Source organism: Copadichromis virginalis, linkage group LG4 (assembly GCF_057382275.1).
Source record: "Copadichromis virginalis isolate Kocher_CV1m ecotype Utaka linkage group LG4, C_Virginalis_male_GT1.1, whole genome shotgun sequence".
Taxonomy (NCBI): Eukaryota; Metazoa; Chordata; class Actinopteri; order Cichliformes; family Cichlidae; genus Copadichromis; species Copadichromis virginalis.
In genome coordinates, this window is record NC_140621.1 from 32,837,025 (window position 1) to 32,853,903 (window position 16,879).

The 16,879-nt window shown below is 41.1% G+C and overlaps 1 protein-coding gene across 1 annotated transcript; it reads right to left on the bottom strand.

Moving 5' to 3' along the window:
- Positions 1 to 1,197: 1,197 nt before the first annotated feature.
- On the bottom strand, positions 1,198 to 16,860 carry LOC146711942 (splicing factor U2AF 65 kDa subunit-like). The gene is made up of 12 exons (XM_085454994.1): positions 16,782 to 16,860; positions 16,264 to 16,455; positions 13,336 to 13,510; positions 11,195 to 11,298; positions 10,057 to 10,208; positions 9,861 to 9,977; positions 9,190 to 9,328; positions 8,145 to 8,224; positions 4,468 to 4,590; positions 4,307 to 4,393; positions 3,912 to 4,154; positions 1,198 to 3,779 (listed from the first exon to the last, which is right to left on the bottom strand). Exons 2-12 carry the CDS (start codon positions 16,310 to 16,312, stop codon positions 3,648 to 3,650), a joined length of 1,401 nt encoding a protein of 466 aa, XP_085311120.1. The 5' UTR covers positions 16,313 to 16,455; positions 16,782 to 16,860; the 3' UTR covers positions 1,198 to 3,647.
- Positions 16,861 to 16,879: the final 19 nt, after the last annotated feature.

Below are 16,879 nucleotides of genomic sequence, written 5' to 3' on the forward strand. Positions count from 1 at the left end.
TTTTTTTTTTTTATCATTTTGTTTTTCAAAATACTTCACTCCAAACACACACACACACACACACACACACACACACACACACACCTGACTAATAAAGTTAATTTAAAAAGTAAATAAAAATATTAATTCTTAAATAAAATAAGTGAAATCTGACTTTGTACCAAAATATTACACCTGGACAGAACCTACAAAGTTATTGTTTCCTTATAAATGAGACACATACTCTAAAGAAATACATCAGAAATACATAATATCAGAAATAATAAACTGCTGTTTTCATGGCATTTCAACAAAAGTACAACATACAAAATATTTTTTTTCTTAATGTCCCCGAAACAGCTTCTTGTTTATAAAATTACCAGAAGATCCAGTATGCTAATAATAACAAAATCAGTTTTAAATCATATTCATGTGGGAGGTTCCGATATTACATAGAACTCTGATGAAGATGAAAAAAACAAACATATAAAATAAAAAAAATAAAAATTGTTTTTATTTATTTCTCCAATTGTGAAATTTTGCTGAAACAATAAAGATTTAAAACATAGCACATTTATTCTGAAATGTAGACAAGCATTGGCCAGGTATCCTATAATATCAGTACATCATACCTGCATTGACAGGAGTCATACGATGCATATCTACATTAATACTGTAATACTGCGCTGTAATAGGCTTTATTTATTTTGACAGTATAAACAGGAAATGAAAGGACACATTACATCTAGTTTGAATATAGAAACTGACCTTCAGAGCAAAACTTGTTGTTCTTACCAACACTCATAATTTGGATACTAACACTATACACAAGTTCAGAACAGCAGTGATGCAATCACATTAACTTAAATCTTTCAAAATAAAAGACTGCTTTCTAAAGTTCTACCTGTAATGTTTACAGCACTTAGAATCAGAGGGAGAGCAGCTGGATGTAAAATTTATCTCATGAAAATAAAGGAGGTGAAGGACCACACAGTAATTAACACCACATATATTAAGCCAACATTATAATCAGTGAAACACAGCAGGTGCTCATAAAAGAGTGACCTCTGGTCTTTCCATCCATCTATAAAGGGTTAACATTAAGGAGAAACTAATTATTATATCAATAATCTTATCATTCATCTTTATTTAATGGGTATGTTCAAATACATCTCACAGATAGTTCAGAAATAAAAACATCACAGCAGCAGCCAGGCGGTGGATGCAAGCATTTATTTGAGGCGATGGCGTGGAAGGATGGGGAGTCGTACAAACTAAACATGTTTTAAACCTTTGAACCATTCAAAACTGTAGAAAATACAGCAGTGTGTTTATCACCATCTGATGTGTTCTGTTTATTACAATAAAATACACGTTTGCCTACAGAACATCGCTGCATGTGCAAATACGGGCTTTCCTTCCAGTCTCTGGTGTCTTAGTTCATATTTGTGCCTGCACTTTCTAAGCAGATTTAAGATACTTCAGAATAAATTAATTTCATACATTTTCTTCAACAGATGCAAAACAGCAGCACACAAACAATAAAGCTTAAAAAATGCTCAGTTGGCTATCTACACAACTTAAAGGTGCTTTTCTCAGCATGTGTTCATCTGCTTTGTGGTTTTAATTAAGACCATGGTTACTTCGTCTGATTTTGAAAATTAATTTCTGAATATTTATGGTTAGACGGACACAGTCGACCTTTTGTTAAACCCTTGCACCTTTTTTTACTGTCACTACAACAGGTTATTCACAAAAATAACGCAGGAAAGTGACATGATGTGTGGAAACTGATTAAAACCAACAACGGAAGAAGCGAAAATTACTTTTTTGAATTTTAACTTCTAGTCCCCCAATCATGGACTTCCTGTTTAATAGAAAGAGACCCAGTCAAGCAGCAGAAGGCGAAGATTTTATGAGCCGAATCTGCCTCCCTGTAAGAAAAACTAACCATTTAAGTTAGGACATTTTATCAACACTAGGTACTAACTAATACTAAAACTAAGATACAACATAAACATTTTTATTAGCTGTTTGGCTCCATTCATTCAGTTCATTGAAAAAGTCACACTCAGCCCCCTGCTGGTCTTCTGGATGAACTACAGCCACCTTTGGGAATACCAGGAAGTGGAATCGCTCTCTAATAAATGTAGAAAACGTGTTAAAATGTATTTAAAAATCGTATTTAAAGGTCTGAAACACTGCTGCATCCCCTATGAAGGCAGCAACGTATAAAATATTTCTGTATCCGAGTTTTAGTAAAACCGCTAGCTTTCATGACTGATCACGAGTTCTGATCTTTACCCAGGTCAAAGTTATCAGTAATCAATAATAAATCAAGCTGAAAAGTGCTGCAAATAATGATGGAGCTACACAGCTTGGCCAGAAGGAGGCGTTTTTGTTTTTTTACCTGTAACCTAACAAAGTATCACAACAGCCAAATACACATTTGTTGCTCTAACAAAGTTCCTCTAAAAATAGCCTCACACCTTGGCAGACATCCTGAAACTGCTCTGGGCACTTTTTTTGTGAAGCATTATCAAAATTTACTTTAATTTCAGTGACGAGCGGCACATTAAAACTGCTTGTGGAGAATCACAAATCGAATCTGATAAAAAAAAATTCCCCAGATGCTGTCTGCACTTCTCACATTGTATTTTTTAAAAACTTTGATGTTTTTTTTTTCATTCTTCCCAAAATTGGCTAATCAGAATAAGGTAAGCTTTTTGGGAAGGAAAGGGGGGGGGGGTCTTAAAGACGCAGGATCTACAATGGTGTGTTTCACAGAAAGGATGAAAGTGAATAACAGTGTTTTTGAACAGAATCATGCAGAGCTGCTTTAGTGGAGTCCCAGAATAAAGGTGCAGAGTTAGAAATGAGAATCACATACACCCCTCAGGTGGAGGGTTTAACCATGGGTCAACTGTCCCTTTGTCTGATCAAAAGTTTCCAGCTGAAACTTTTCAAATTTGATTTTGATTACTCTCGAATTAAAGCAGCTTTTAGTGTTTCGCCAATCGAATGTATCTCTGACAGTATTTACAAAGTCGCCATTCAGGCTTTACTGACATGAAACAAGTCAACATTTGGTCTATGTAAGCAGCACACAGCACTGTATATGTTTAAGGAACATTAACATGTGACATATATAGCAGGAAATATTACTCTCGAAAAATAAATAAATAAATAAATGAACACCTTTCTTTTTCTCAAAGCCACGGAAGAAACATTACGATGGCTTTTCAAACCCGAAATGAACGTTTGTGCTCAGGAAGAAAATCCAGACATTTGACGGTTGTTTTTTTTCTCGTACAGTGCATACTTGATAGATAGCTACTCTGAAATTGTCAGGCAGTATTAGTGTAGGTAAGATACATGTCACATTCATTCTACGGCAAATGTTATGTATACTACAGTATCTTTTAAGTTCAGAATGAGTTCACTCACAGTCTGGGTGTCAGGCAAAAGCTGGAAGTTATTTAGTACTGAAGACACACACACACACACACACACACACACACACACACACACACACACTGCAGTCCAGCAATAAAACTGCTCCAGCTCTGGTCTCTAAAGGACAGGATCACGACGATCAGAGGAGGAGGGAAGCAGACTGACGCCCAGCCCACAAACAGAAAACGAGGAGGAGGGACGTGTCTGTGCTTTCAGAACTCGTGTCTGTGGTACATGTCGGGGTCGTAGTATTTGGTGACCACCACTCTGTTGGCAAACTTGCGTCCAGTGAGGGCTTGCATGGCTTTCTGACAGTCTGCAGCAGAGACGTACTCGACGAAGATCTGAAATGAAAAAGCGCCGGTGAGTCCCGAAGAATCGATGCTACTTACGCTTTATAATATATTTTCTGGCTATAAATCCAACGCCCCCTCGATGGCGGCTCACTGGACATGTACAGAGTGTATAAACATCACCTTTCCGCAGCCGGGTACTTCCACGCCGTCGACAGGCCTGGGGATCTCGATGGAGCGGACAGTGCCGTACTTGCAGCACTCCTCGCGGATGTCCTCGAGGATCTCCTCGTAGTCCTCGTCGTCCACCAGCTCCTCGGGCATCACCATATTGAGAAGGCACAGCACCTCTGTGGGCATGCCAGAGTTCTGGAGCCTCTGAAGCCCAGGCACCTGCAGCGTCACCGGCGTCTCTATGATGGAGGTCTGCAGCGCACACACAGCATAAAAACGCTAAAGCTGAGGCCTCAAAGTGCAGAATCCAAAACCAGCGACTGGCAGCATTCCTCTTTTATACACAGACTGTGCACATGATGCAAAAAATGAGACCACAGGTTCATGTTGCCACTTGTACTCACAGGATTGGCGTTTTTAGCTCCCACACTCGCCCTCTGGACGATCAGCTTTTTGTCGCCCAGCTGCATCCCATTGAGCCCGGCTACAGCCTGATGAAGAGCAAACAGACCTGTAGCCAAACAGCACAGCTCAAGATCCCACCAAAACACTTCGTCACCGTTACCTGATCGGTGGCGCTGATGTCTACGTATTCGCAAAAGGCGTAACCTTTCGACAGTGACGTGGCACTGTCCTTCACCAGGTTGAACGCTTTGAGCGGCCCGAACGACGTCAGGAGCTCCTTAACCTGCAAACAAGAGTCCGGGAGCGAGATCTGAGCTGGAGAACTCACCGCTGAATGTGTTTGTCTACTCAGTGAATTCTAAATGTCCATTTGAGACTCGAAAGCAGTTTAAGACCACGACACATAGAAGCAGAATGTGAGTCACTCGTAAGGTGCTGGGCTGATCTGTACACACTGCTGGAGCATTTTACACTGTAAAGATTTCTCACTACTACGCTGCTTCCTGGGAAAACTCAGGAACAACACCAGCACATAAAACTGTTCAAAGTCCTGAGAATGATCAATAACCCTGCAGCTTATTTCACTTTGTCGGTTAATCAATTAAATACAGGCTTTGAGTCATTTCCCCATTTTGCTGAAACAGTGTTTCCCACATATAGAATTTCCTTTGGGCTGGTAAAGGTATATCTGGGGATTGATTTAATAGTGCTGCTTATATTTTGAAAATGTAATCGCTGCTGCCTGGCTTGATGTGCAGGAAGCTGTGATGGCGGCCTTTCACGTCATTCAGCTGCTCACAGGAAGTGACAATTCCTCGCTTCCTAGTCATAATCTATGAATAAACCATACATGCAAGCAGGGTGGCATTTTGGTAGATGAGCCACGGAGTCGGCACCTCCTCATTTACATTAACTATTTGGGCTACTTTATGCAAATCAAGCTAATCTGGTTATACGACTCCTCTGAAAACTAGAATAAACACAGAGATGCTTGTGTCTCACCTCTAATGTGTTTTTTCTGTGTTTTAGTAACCTGCAAGAAAGCCTCCAAGCAAGCTGCCATGCTGGTTTTGTTTGGAAATCTACATCAGTACAGGAGGCTAAAGGAGAGGCACAGCACTGATGTCTCTTTCTAATCACTCTTGAAAAAAGGTTGTACCAGGAGTTTATCATCCTGCAGTCCAACGGACTAACCCAGCTGCACTGCAACTATCCCTGGCAGCACCGGTCCTTCTCCTGCTCTGGAGAACCTACTGTGAGGCTGCAGAGCAGGACGAGGACGACTGTCACCAGCTGCAGTTAAAGATGGTGGAGTCGGAGTCTGTTGTGCTATTGGATGATAGACTCCCTGGAGAGTCAACAAGCAAGTACTACATAATCCTCATTTCTGATTCTTTCCATGACCATGATTTACTAAACGTTCTATAAGACCTGAAATTAGTGACCGAGGCCATAAAGTCATTAGGAAAACGTTGCTGAGGTATACAGTCGACACTCTCCTGTCCAACCAAAGGAGGAGAGAGGAGTCGCCCCCTGGAGGCTTTTACGAAGAAGGCATGCTTAAAGTTATATTGTAACTTTAGAGGGGGTTTACCTTACAATAGAAAACACTTTGAGGAAACTGTTGTTGTGATTTGGCCTAACATAAATAAAACTGAACTGAATTCTACATTGGCTTTCAGATCAATAGGCTACATCCATGTTTTATACCATCTGTGTCTGTAACTTTGTACTGATTATTCGTAACCTTTAGTGTGTGCGTGGCTCCTCCCGAGCGCAACCACTACAAACTGAATTCAGATCTGTGGGAAACACTGTAAAATATGGAGTCTATGGATAATTTAGAGGCTGGAATGACTTAATTTTGTGGTATTTTAGCTTCAAAACAGACAATCGATTGAAGTGTTCAAACATGGTCAAATATATAAACAGATATGCATATAATAGTAATCCCATATTCAGTAGATGGTGTTAAAAAAAATAACTAAACTCCACCAACACAACCCCCAAACCTCAATGATCAATCCCTGGATCTTAAACGCGCTCCAAAAGCATGATGGGAGAAAGAAAGTAGCCTGTAAGCGACCTGCGGACTCGGAGTGTATCCGTGTGAGGACCAGAATGTCTTACTTGCCTTGTGTTACATGTTGGCATGGCAGCAGTAGATGAGTACTACTGAACAAATTATGAGCGCAGACTTAACGATCTTACAGGCCCCTAGCTGGGGACAAAGTGGGGGAACAAAAATGAAAGAGCTGTGAGTATCAACGCAGTGGCAGTGACTGCAAGTATTAAGAAAAAATAAGTCAGAGAATCACAGACATCAGGCTGCATGTGCTCTGCAAACTAACTGAGGCTAAATGAGACAGAATGGACAGTTAGAATTAAGTTTCTCTGCGTACAGGTGCACAAAACAAACTGTTTTTTTAGTCTTTAGCAAAGGGAAAGGCCACCTTTTGTTTGAGCTGCTGCAGCGTTTCTGGAGTTGTTTACTGACTTTCTACGTCCTTTCGTGAGTATGTAGTCAGGCACTAAATTTCCATTTAAAGGCATTTAAAGGTACTTTTTGTAATGACTCTTATTTTAATTAAAATCAGGGGGTGTATTGAAATGTTTCTGGGAAATTCTGATATTATTTCCAGATTTGCCTTTCCCATGATGCCACTGTAAATAACAATGTTCTTATCATTCTAGTAACTGAATGGGGTGTTTTATGAATCCTTCTGTATATCTATGAGTCTCACTGTTCCAAAACTGAGGGGTCCTGATCGCAGAACCACTTTACTCCAACAGCCAGGCCTCACCTGACACTCTGAGTCTGCGAGCTGGCTCATAAGAGCTCAGCATTTCATATTAAAGTAAAACTTTAACTTCTGAAACATGCAGGAAGCTAGTGCAGAGATGCCCTATTTGATGAACTGCTTCATTATGAGGCTAAACTGACATTTAAATGTTACATTTTAAATTGACAAACTGCACTATCTGGTGGTAAGAATTAGTACTGCACTAAAGTACGCCCAGCTGTAGCTCGATTTCAGTCGATATCTCCTCAACATTCAGAGGAATTCTCCATATAAACTTATATATAAATCTTATATATAAGTATATATAGCATTTATATATATTAGTGCTGTCAGCGTTAATCTCGTCAAAATGACGTTAACGCCATAACCGCATTAATGCGGCAAATCTCCGTTAGCGAGTTAACGCGGATCGCCCCGTGCAAGGGCTGCACGGCGTCAACGTGTTAGCGAGTTAATGCGTTAGTGCCGTGCAGCTATATATATATATATATACATATATTGTTAAAGGCACCTACCAATCAACAAACAACAGAAAAATCCAGAAAGGCAAAGAAGAAGAATTTTTTTAACTTCTTAAGGTGGACTTTTTCTTTGATAATGACCCACTGGAATAAATACCACAAAGAAGTAAATTCATGTCACTTTAAATATACTGGACTTTGCTTACCTGTCTTAAATCAGTAAGCTTAGCATGAGAAAGGTGTAAGGAGTTTACTTATATTTAATGATTAATGTAAAATCAGAGATTCACCAAAATAAAAGCTGTGACATTATGGAACACAGGCACAAGCACTGTATGTTGTGTTGTTTTCTATTTTGTGCTTTTACACCATGCGGTCCCTTCAGCTATTTTGACTTCCATCAGAAGCCTTGTTACTCGAGACTAACCATATTTTTTTTATATATTTCTCACGTCACAAAGAAATGTGAAACGTAAAACATACTACGCATGTTTCAGGGTGACAAAAACCTCATGTGAGCGTAAAGTGAGGAAAGCTGAGCGCAGCTGTTCAGCCTGCGCTCAGATAAATACCTGGTCGTCATTAAGATAGTTGGGGAGGCCTCCTATGAACAGTTTATGAGGGGAATCGGGAACAACAGTGGAGACGACGCCTACACAAACCACGAGAAGAGAGAACAAACAAATCACAAAACAAATATGAGCTTACAAAGCACAAATGACCCATGAAGTAAAATCTAATCTGCTCATTTCCAGCTAGTAGAGTAGCTTTGCATGACTCACAGTTCAACAAGCTCCTGCCCCTTTAAACTATCTTTCTTCTGATTGGATTTCAATCAAAAGAATGTGTGGGGATGCTAAGGCTGTGTGATTAGTCAATAACGGTAATCTTGACTATTTAACACGATTATTTACTAAGCATCACATGTAATTCAAACGCAAATAAAGAAACCAATGTGGAGGTGGTGTAGAATACAGGCTTGTTCAGAAGGGGAGGTGGGGTCTGATTGGGGGGGTGGTGTTCTTGACCCTAAATCCCATCTCACAAGGTCATCCCAGGACGTCCAGGCAGCAGGACTAACATGCTTTGGGAGACCTGTGACAAAGAAAAATGGGCCAAGACCCTGAGACTTCCTTTAACCATGTGCTCATTGGGCCTCATGAAATCACAGGTGTTGTCAGATATAGATGGGATCAAGATCAAATCTAGACTGAACTAAATCAGATCTGAACTGGATTTCTCGGATAAAGCTGTGATGTCTCAATTATAATAAGAAGTTTATTCATCTCCGTCCATTTTCATCAGTCATTGTTTCATCCCAACTAGTCTACTCCCAAAATCAATACTGAAACTAAACAGAGGAGTGGCCACAGCAGAGCTAGAAGCTCACTGTGACGTCCTGCAGAGGTCTTAGCTCACATATACCGGTACTGATCTCATTATTAAAACCTCATCCTGGCTAACATGAATATCCACCATTAAAAGAACTTGTATATGTCAGGAAATAAGGTCTGGCTTCATGTAAGAACAGGTCATTTTAACTCGAACTAAATTTAATGACGTTAAATGACACTAAATAACTCTGAAGAGAAGAAGAAGAAAGCATCGGAGTCAAACCTGGGACGTGGAACGCCGGCTGCTCTGAGATTCCGGGTAACGGCCGATAGTCGTGAGGTCGTCTGATCTTGAGCGACTGACCCTGGAAAATGATCCCATCGAAGGCCATGGCCTGCGTCGTCTCATCCACAGACCGAAACTAGGAAAGAAAGTCACACTGAGTCACAGCGCCAACAAAGAACAATTCTAATAACACCTACTAACACAACTGCTTCAGCAGGAATCTGATAAATCCTACAGTGAGCCGTTACGGAGGGTGAGATTTAACCTTCGGCTCGTCTGTGAAGAATCGCAGCAGAAGCCAAAACTGCGCAGACACCACGCACATGTATGCAGCAGCCGTGAGAGCCTGCAGCGAGTCAGCACGTCGGTGCGCCTCACGTTAACTAGTGCTAGACAGCAGCTCAGACCTCTCAGACAAGCTGCTTGTGCTCAGAACTGAACATGACGTAATGTTACTGTGAGAAGGACGGGCGATTTCAACGGTCAATAAAAAATAAACAAATGAAAATGTAGATAAATAATAAGCACACAACAAATATTTTTTAGAAAGTTTAATTATCTACCAACAGAAAATAATTTGTTAAAAATAGTTCGAATAATAAATATATAAGTGTTATTTATATATTCTTTACCAACCTAAAACACTGAACAGTAATATGAACCCTCACCTCTAGGAAAGCAAAGTTCTTATCCTGGTTAATCTGCACGGCGAGAACGGGGTTACTCGGGGCTTGTGAGAGTCCCGCGAGGCGCATCTGGGCGTTAAAGAACTCGGCCATGGACTCCTGAGGAGACAGAAATCAAACCTGAGGCGCCGCACCAGCAGGTCTGTTTGGTACGAATCTACAGCGACCACGAGAGTACCTCAGTCACTCCAAACGGGATGTTGCCAACGTAGAGGCGCCTGGCTTGTCTCGTCATCTGACTGCCAACTATGGGCACTTGTGTCGGGGCTGCAGCTACTCCAGTAGTGGTGGACGTTGCCAGCAGAGCTATTGTTGGAATCTGGCCGGCCGCTGAGGAAACACGAAGGAGGGACAGTGTTTGCTGCCAAATAGCTGCACACAGATGCCACTATTAATGTGTTTCAGGGATAATATCCCACAGTCAGACTGCAGAGCAACAAACACGTAGTTTTATGAAGCACAGCGAGTGTTTAAAGGTGTCAGCGTGGTTCAGAGCTCATCACAGAACAAACACGAGCATAGATTCTGTCAAATCTGATTAAAAAACTACAAAAAACATAAAATAATTTGGTCTAAATTAACACAAGCATCTCTGAATCCTCCAATCAGAGTGCTACCAGAGACCATGTTAATGGGTTATAGAATGAGATGATATGCTCATATGTTTCCTGGTTTGGCTGCCGATTGGCTTTTGGAGCAGGGACAGCACTACCACCAGTACTCAAAGAGCGCCATGGCTCTCTCACAGCGTCCCTGCATTAGATAATAACAGCAGACATCTCCATCGGCCATCCCAGATCCAACCTTCATACCTACTTCACGCTGTCGCTGACCAGCTGTGCAGAAAAGAGGAAGAAGCCAAGCACTGCCTGTTCAGATCAAGCAAAGCAGAACGAGAAGCACAGACTGACAGTTTTCATTGTTTTTTAAACTCCGGTTACAAAGAAGCTCTTTGTGCGTTTTAACCTGTCTCCTCTGCAGCCGTGGCCGAGCTGAAGGATCAACAACAGCACAAACACAAACCAAAGCAACCGATTCCTTTATTTTCTTTTTACACTGGACCCTGGTGGCAGTGAACAGCAAAAACACGCAGACAGCGCTGTAAACACGACTGTTTCAGCTGGTTCAGGATTTACGGCAGGCTGTCTGACTTCTCCAGCCCACATGTAAAGTAGCAAAGCTCAGATCGGGGTTCAGTGTTGGAGAACAGATGAGTTAGAGAGCCGGGGAGCACAAAGCCGCGAAGCAGAAACTCACTGCAGCTCTGCTGAAGTCTGATTTAGAGGCTAAAGAGGCAAAGAGAACAAGTCGGGTACCTTGCATAGCTTTATATTGCATTGGTGTGATGTGTTCAAAGCCAGGAGGAGGCACGTCCCAATATTTGCAGGTCCTTTTCTTCCTCGTTCGTCTTGGAGAGTGGCTGCACGCAGAAAACACAAAAACATCTGAGTGAAACCTTTCAGTGGTTACGTGAACACACAATTAATTATTGACACATTTAATTATTGACATATTTAATTAATAACACATTTAAATAATTATTGACAGTTTTAATTAATTATTTAATGATTTATTTATTTAATTCATTTTGGCACTTTTGTCCCCTTCATCTCTCTCCTTGATATAATTTTATCTGTCAGCCTCACCCATCAAACTAAGTGGGCGGGGTTAACACTGCCCATGCAGCTTCTCTAACATTTGATTGGTTGCCGTGCAAAGTAAGTCAAGACAAGTCGATCCTAGATAATCGATTGCTTGTGTGGGGCAGCCAGGTATCCCAGAATGAACAGGCAGCAATGGTGGTGGTGTACAGTTTTAGAATACCCCGTTTTTTTGTCACCAGCTACACTTTTAACAGTGTTTTAGCCGCGAATGTCATGGCGGAATCTTCACGTCTGGTCAGGTTGTCAACATAGAACATGTTCACAAAAGTGCTCAGATGTTTTCAGAGATGTCACTAGCTCTGCTAACAGTCAGCTGACAGAGTGCACCGAGCTCACAGCCCCCGTGTTCCAGCTTAACGGGTGGGGGTGGGGGGAGGTGTTACGTTAACCGGTTTGTTTACATATTCCACTCTCCGTGTTCCACATGTTGCATTCGCAGATTCTCATTTTCACCGAACGATCGTCTCTTTCCGCCTGGTCTTGTGTCTCTGTGCTTCTGTAACATAAAGAACGAGCTGACATTTTTCTCACGACACCAGCGATCAGCTCAACAGACCCTCAGTTTACCTTCATGCATCCTCCTCCTCCTCACCTGTCAGCTGTTTAACACCTGCTGCTAATTCAAGAGACACGCCTACGTTACCTGGTGATAGTCACAGTTTGACTGGGCAGCCGGTGCTCGATATAACGCAATGTCGGCGCATTTTTCTGCACAACATAAGTAAATATAGTTCTTTTCCCGAGCGTAGAGCTGCTGGAGCTTGTTTCCCAACAGAGCACTTTATAGGCGAACCAGCTTTATCAGCGGCTGATGTCCAATCACCGGCACACAGCTTTCAAACCTCACCTGAGTTTTAACTCTCAGTGGTTAAACGCTGGACTTCATTCACTCAGGTTCTGTCTGTCGGGTCATTTTTACTTCGCTGTTTTATTTACAACTGAAAGAATCGGTTTGGCTGAGGTTAAAGTTACGTTTCATAACTGCATAGTTTTACTGAAGTTTAATGGTTCACTCTGTTAGACTTCATCATGAAGACTGCAACCTGGACAGAAATATTACATCATCAGTTTTTGCCGTGAGACTGGGCTGGGCAGACATCTCCGAAATCATCGAAGCACTTTTGCAAAGACGCTGTATCTTGACAAACCGACCAGACAATATTAAAACGGTATTTGGTGACACACAAACAGGGTTTTTCCAAAGTTCAGTTCTGTTAGTTTCAACATGCCGGTTGTTGTGTGCTAAAAACAATGGCCACCAGGCCAAACCAATGGTTTTGACTCCATCAGTGTTAACCCCGCCCCCTGGGTTTGATGGGTGAGGTCGACAGATAAAATTATTTCATGGTGAGACCTGAAGGAGTCAACTGTGCCAAAATGAATTTAATAAATTATTTAATGGTGTATTTAATTAATTCATTATGGCGTCCTGGCGTTCCATACAACTCTTTAGGTTTAAATTGTGATAAATAAATGTGTAAAACTACAGATAAAGTTCTGGTAGCTCATTGGCCAGGCCGTCCTGAGCCTTATGTTTGACACCCCTGTGTTTACTGTTTTGGCTGCAGGAATATCCAAATCTCTGGGGTAAATAAAGAGTATCGTATCTTTATGTGACAGTGATTGGAATGACATCTTTTGCTACTTTATGAATTCAAAAATATTGAATTCAGAATTCATTCATTCAGTAATGAAAATGAACATTTCTTTCACTTTGTTTATGGTCTGAGGATCTACAACCAAACACGGTGTACACGGACTCATCCTTCCTAGGAAGCCATGCAGTTTTCCACCTGTGCTTCTTGTGGTCTCGGGAGGAGCTGCGGCGATCCCGGCTCTTCCTGTCCCGGCTACGGCTGCGTTTCTCCCGGCTGCGGCTACCTCGGTCTTTGCTCCAGCTGCGATGCTTGTCACCTCGTCCGGGAGATCCGCTGCGACTCCTCTTCTTGTGCCGCTCCCTCTCTCGCTCTGTGAGGTCAGGAAAAACACGGGATGACAAACACGACAGAGCAGCGGCGCTTCTTTTTTGAGCAATAAAACCAAATGTTTTCAGGCTGTACCGACACCGCTTTACTTCAGGTACACTCCGAATGATTTTACTCGTCCACCTCACCTGAGATCAGCCTGGTTCCCAGGAAATAAAACTAAGTTGACATCTCTAGTTTCACAGGAGTTTGCCCGGAATATTGGAAAGCTTCAATAAACTCTGAGTTCAACATAAAAATTTTCCCCAGTGAGCATCCAGGCCAGTAGATCAGAGTTTTACTGGCCTCTTTTACTTACCGGCAGCTTAATTTCAAAGAATATTACTTAATTTATCAGCACATTTAGGGGATAATATAAAAGTATAAGAGAGGAAAAACATCAGCTAAAGCAGTGCTAGAGCAAATACTGAGACCGGTGGCTGGATTTAAAGATACAGACAGTTTTCATTTCTTCCTCATTCAGTTGGCTGTCGTGTCATCGCCATCAGTGACCAACCAGCCCTAACCTGCTGCTCTGGAGATGGACAACAAGGACCTTGTTATGGACAAACTTTAAACAGATGTGGATCCATGGCAGTCAGAATTCTTATTTCTTTTGTACCTTAAAGACTTGAGAGAAAAAAGACTTTACACATATTCAGACAGACAGCACAAGGTTAGGGTCTCTGCTGATGAAGTCCTGAACATCAGAGGGTTAATGATGTCTGGTGGTTTAATGGCCTTTTAATGTGAAAATACTGACTCTAAGAAGAAAGTAGCCATTAGTGAAGGTTCGTTTTGATCGGTGGAAACAGCGTCACTTGCCCGAATGGGTCAGCAGCTCATAACCCTGGTGTGGTTGTTTTTTAACCTCACAGGCTGTGATATCGCTGTAATTTTCCATCAGTAGAAGCACAATTTACTACTGTGGATGTGACAGTGCAAACAGCTCTGCTGGAGATGAGTGGGGGTGTCAGCCTCTTTTTGCAGAATTGATTATTTTCATGTCATTCCATTAACTCTTTAATCTTTTGAGTTCTACAGATAATTGCTTCATAATTATGGTGTAAATATTTAATAGATCTACCCTTTTCACCGCTGATAATTAAAGAAATTCTCCTTTCTGTAGTACCTGCAGGGTCTGACACCCTTGGATATGTTGCTGATCATATATCTCTGAGAAAAGTGGCAGTTTAATGTGGCCTTTCTTCTTGGCTGTACAGTTCTTAAGACCTTTTAACAAATCGATAAGAGGTATTCTTGTTTTCTGTGTGGATCTGATCCAGCTGTACCGGAGCTCTTTGATTAAATGTCAGGCTGTGGACGAGGTCTGTTTGACTTTTTATTCTTTCTTTGTGACTGGAAACCTTGTTTAACTTCGCTGGCATGTTTTTATTATTGCAGGTATATTACGCATTATAAGAGATTAATAACACCTAAATGAATGAATATAATAGCAAATATTCACTGGAGAAGCTGGGAAAAAGTTAAAAAGATTCAAAATTGATATTGGGTTAAGTCTGACTGCTGTGACATCATTCAAAGATGTTAGTGATGGGAGAGTTGGACCGCTGCATAAAGTTATCCCAGCTTATCCCAAGTATTCTCAGTGGCACCGGGTGTGCAGTCTGCATTGGCCAAGAAGTGTGTGAAAATCATGTCTCATGCTTACTGAACCACTCTTGCACAATCTGAGCCCAACGAATCCTGGCATCATTATCTTGGAATATGCTGACCAAATGAAGGAACATCTGATCACAAAACAATATTCTACTCTTTTCTTTACAATTTTTAATACACACACACACACACACACACACACACACACACACACACACACACACATGTATATTTTCATAGGCACGTGAGCTTGTGAAACATAATATATTTTTAATAATATATTTTTTTGACTAACACGACTTGAATGAATTTTCATTCATCCAAGTAATAAAAAAATTTTTAGCCAATGAAATATGAAAAAAATTTAAATTTCAATTAAAATTTTAATTATTAAAATGTATAAAATAAAATGACATTTTGACAGAACTTCAAAACAGATAATAAATAATAAATGAAATAGGCTTTAAAATAGTATTAAAAATAATAAACTAGTGTAGGGATTACATATGCAGATACACGCAGACATAAGTATAAAGTGATGATAAGTATGTGTTAAGCTCAGCTCCAACTCCTCATTATTACTAAAACAATTACAAATAAACTGTTTCCTTCATTTTTTTGTCCTTTTCTAATTTCTTCCCTAGTGATGCTGTTCGATCCATCACTCAAAGATTATTTTTTTAATTAATTTGTTAATAACGCGTTGCAATACTTGTTAATGGATGCCGAATTCAGAAACAGTACCAAATGATTCAGAAAGTGCCGTGTTACTACATTTCTGCCCGCAGGTGTCTTCACGGTGCAGGAGAAAACTATAAAGAGGTGCGCGGTTTTCCTGGAGTTTGGCCTCCTGCTGCCTCAGGTAAAATTGACTGTGCGCTCTTACCGGCACCCAGACTGCGTCCAGGGCTGTGTGACAGATTTAGCAGCTTCAGAAGCAGGCTGAAGTCTAATCAAAATATGATCGCACAGATAAGACAACTAAGCTGAGTCATAGAGAGGAAAAGTACGCGCTGAAGTTGGTGTCAGGTCGCGATATTCATTCATAAAACCAACTGAGCGAGCTAACGGTCCGCGCCGGCGCTACGCTGCTAGCTTGCAGAACGAACTGGGGCACAGACGGACGGCAGCACTCACCCTGTCGATTCTCGCTCAGCTGTTTCTCAAACTCCTCGAAATCCGACATGATGTGTGTCACGCTGCTGTGAAAAGAAAAATACGGCGGCTCCGATGTGTCTGACGGGAAAGATGAAGCGACCTGTCCGCTCTGTCAGCGCAAAATCCAAGAGCTCCTCAGAGTCAAGATAGACTCACAGCATCCGGCAAGCCCTTCAAAATAAAATCAAGCGGAAGTTTAAAATTGTAACATTTAGCGGTCGCAAAAGAAGAAATTAAAATCCTAAAACAAAAAACAACATTGCATTTTATATTGTTTTTGTTGTTTTAAATCTTCCCCGTTATCAGTATTACTTTATTATTTTAAATTATTTACCTGCTGTTTTATTTATAGCTGGTATTTAGTCCTTTCAGCTTAAGTATGTCACACAGTGTTAGAACTCCTGAATTTTTTAACGTTTTGGTGCATTAATTTTCTGCACATTTCAAACATGTTACACATATCTTTGTTTTGGAATGACTTTTAGGACATAGCTTACCTGACGTGGACTTCAGTGAACACTGAGCAACATTTTCTTCTTTTCTTCATCCCCACAGTTGCCAAGTTATTGAGTCCACCTGGTGGTCTGCTGCTTTT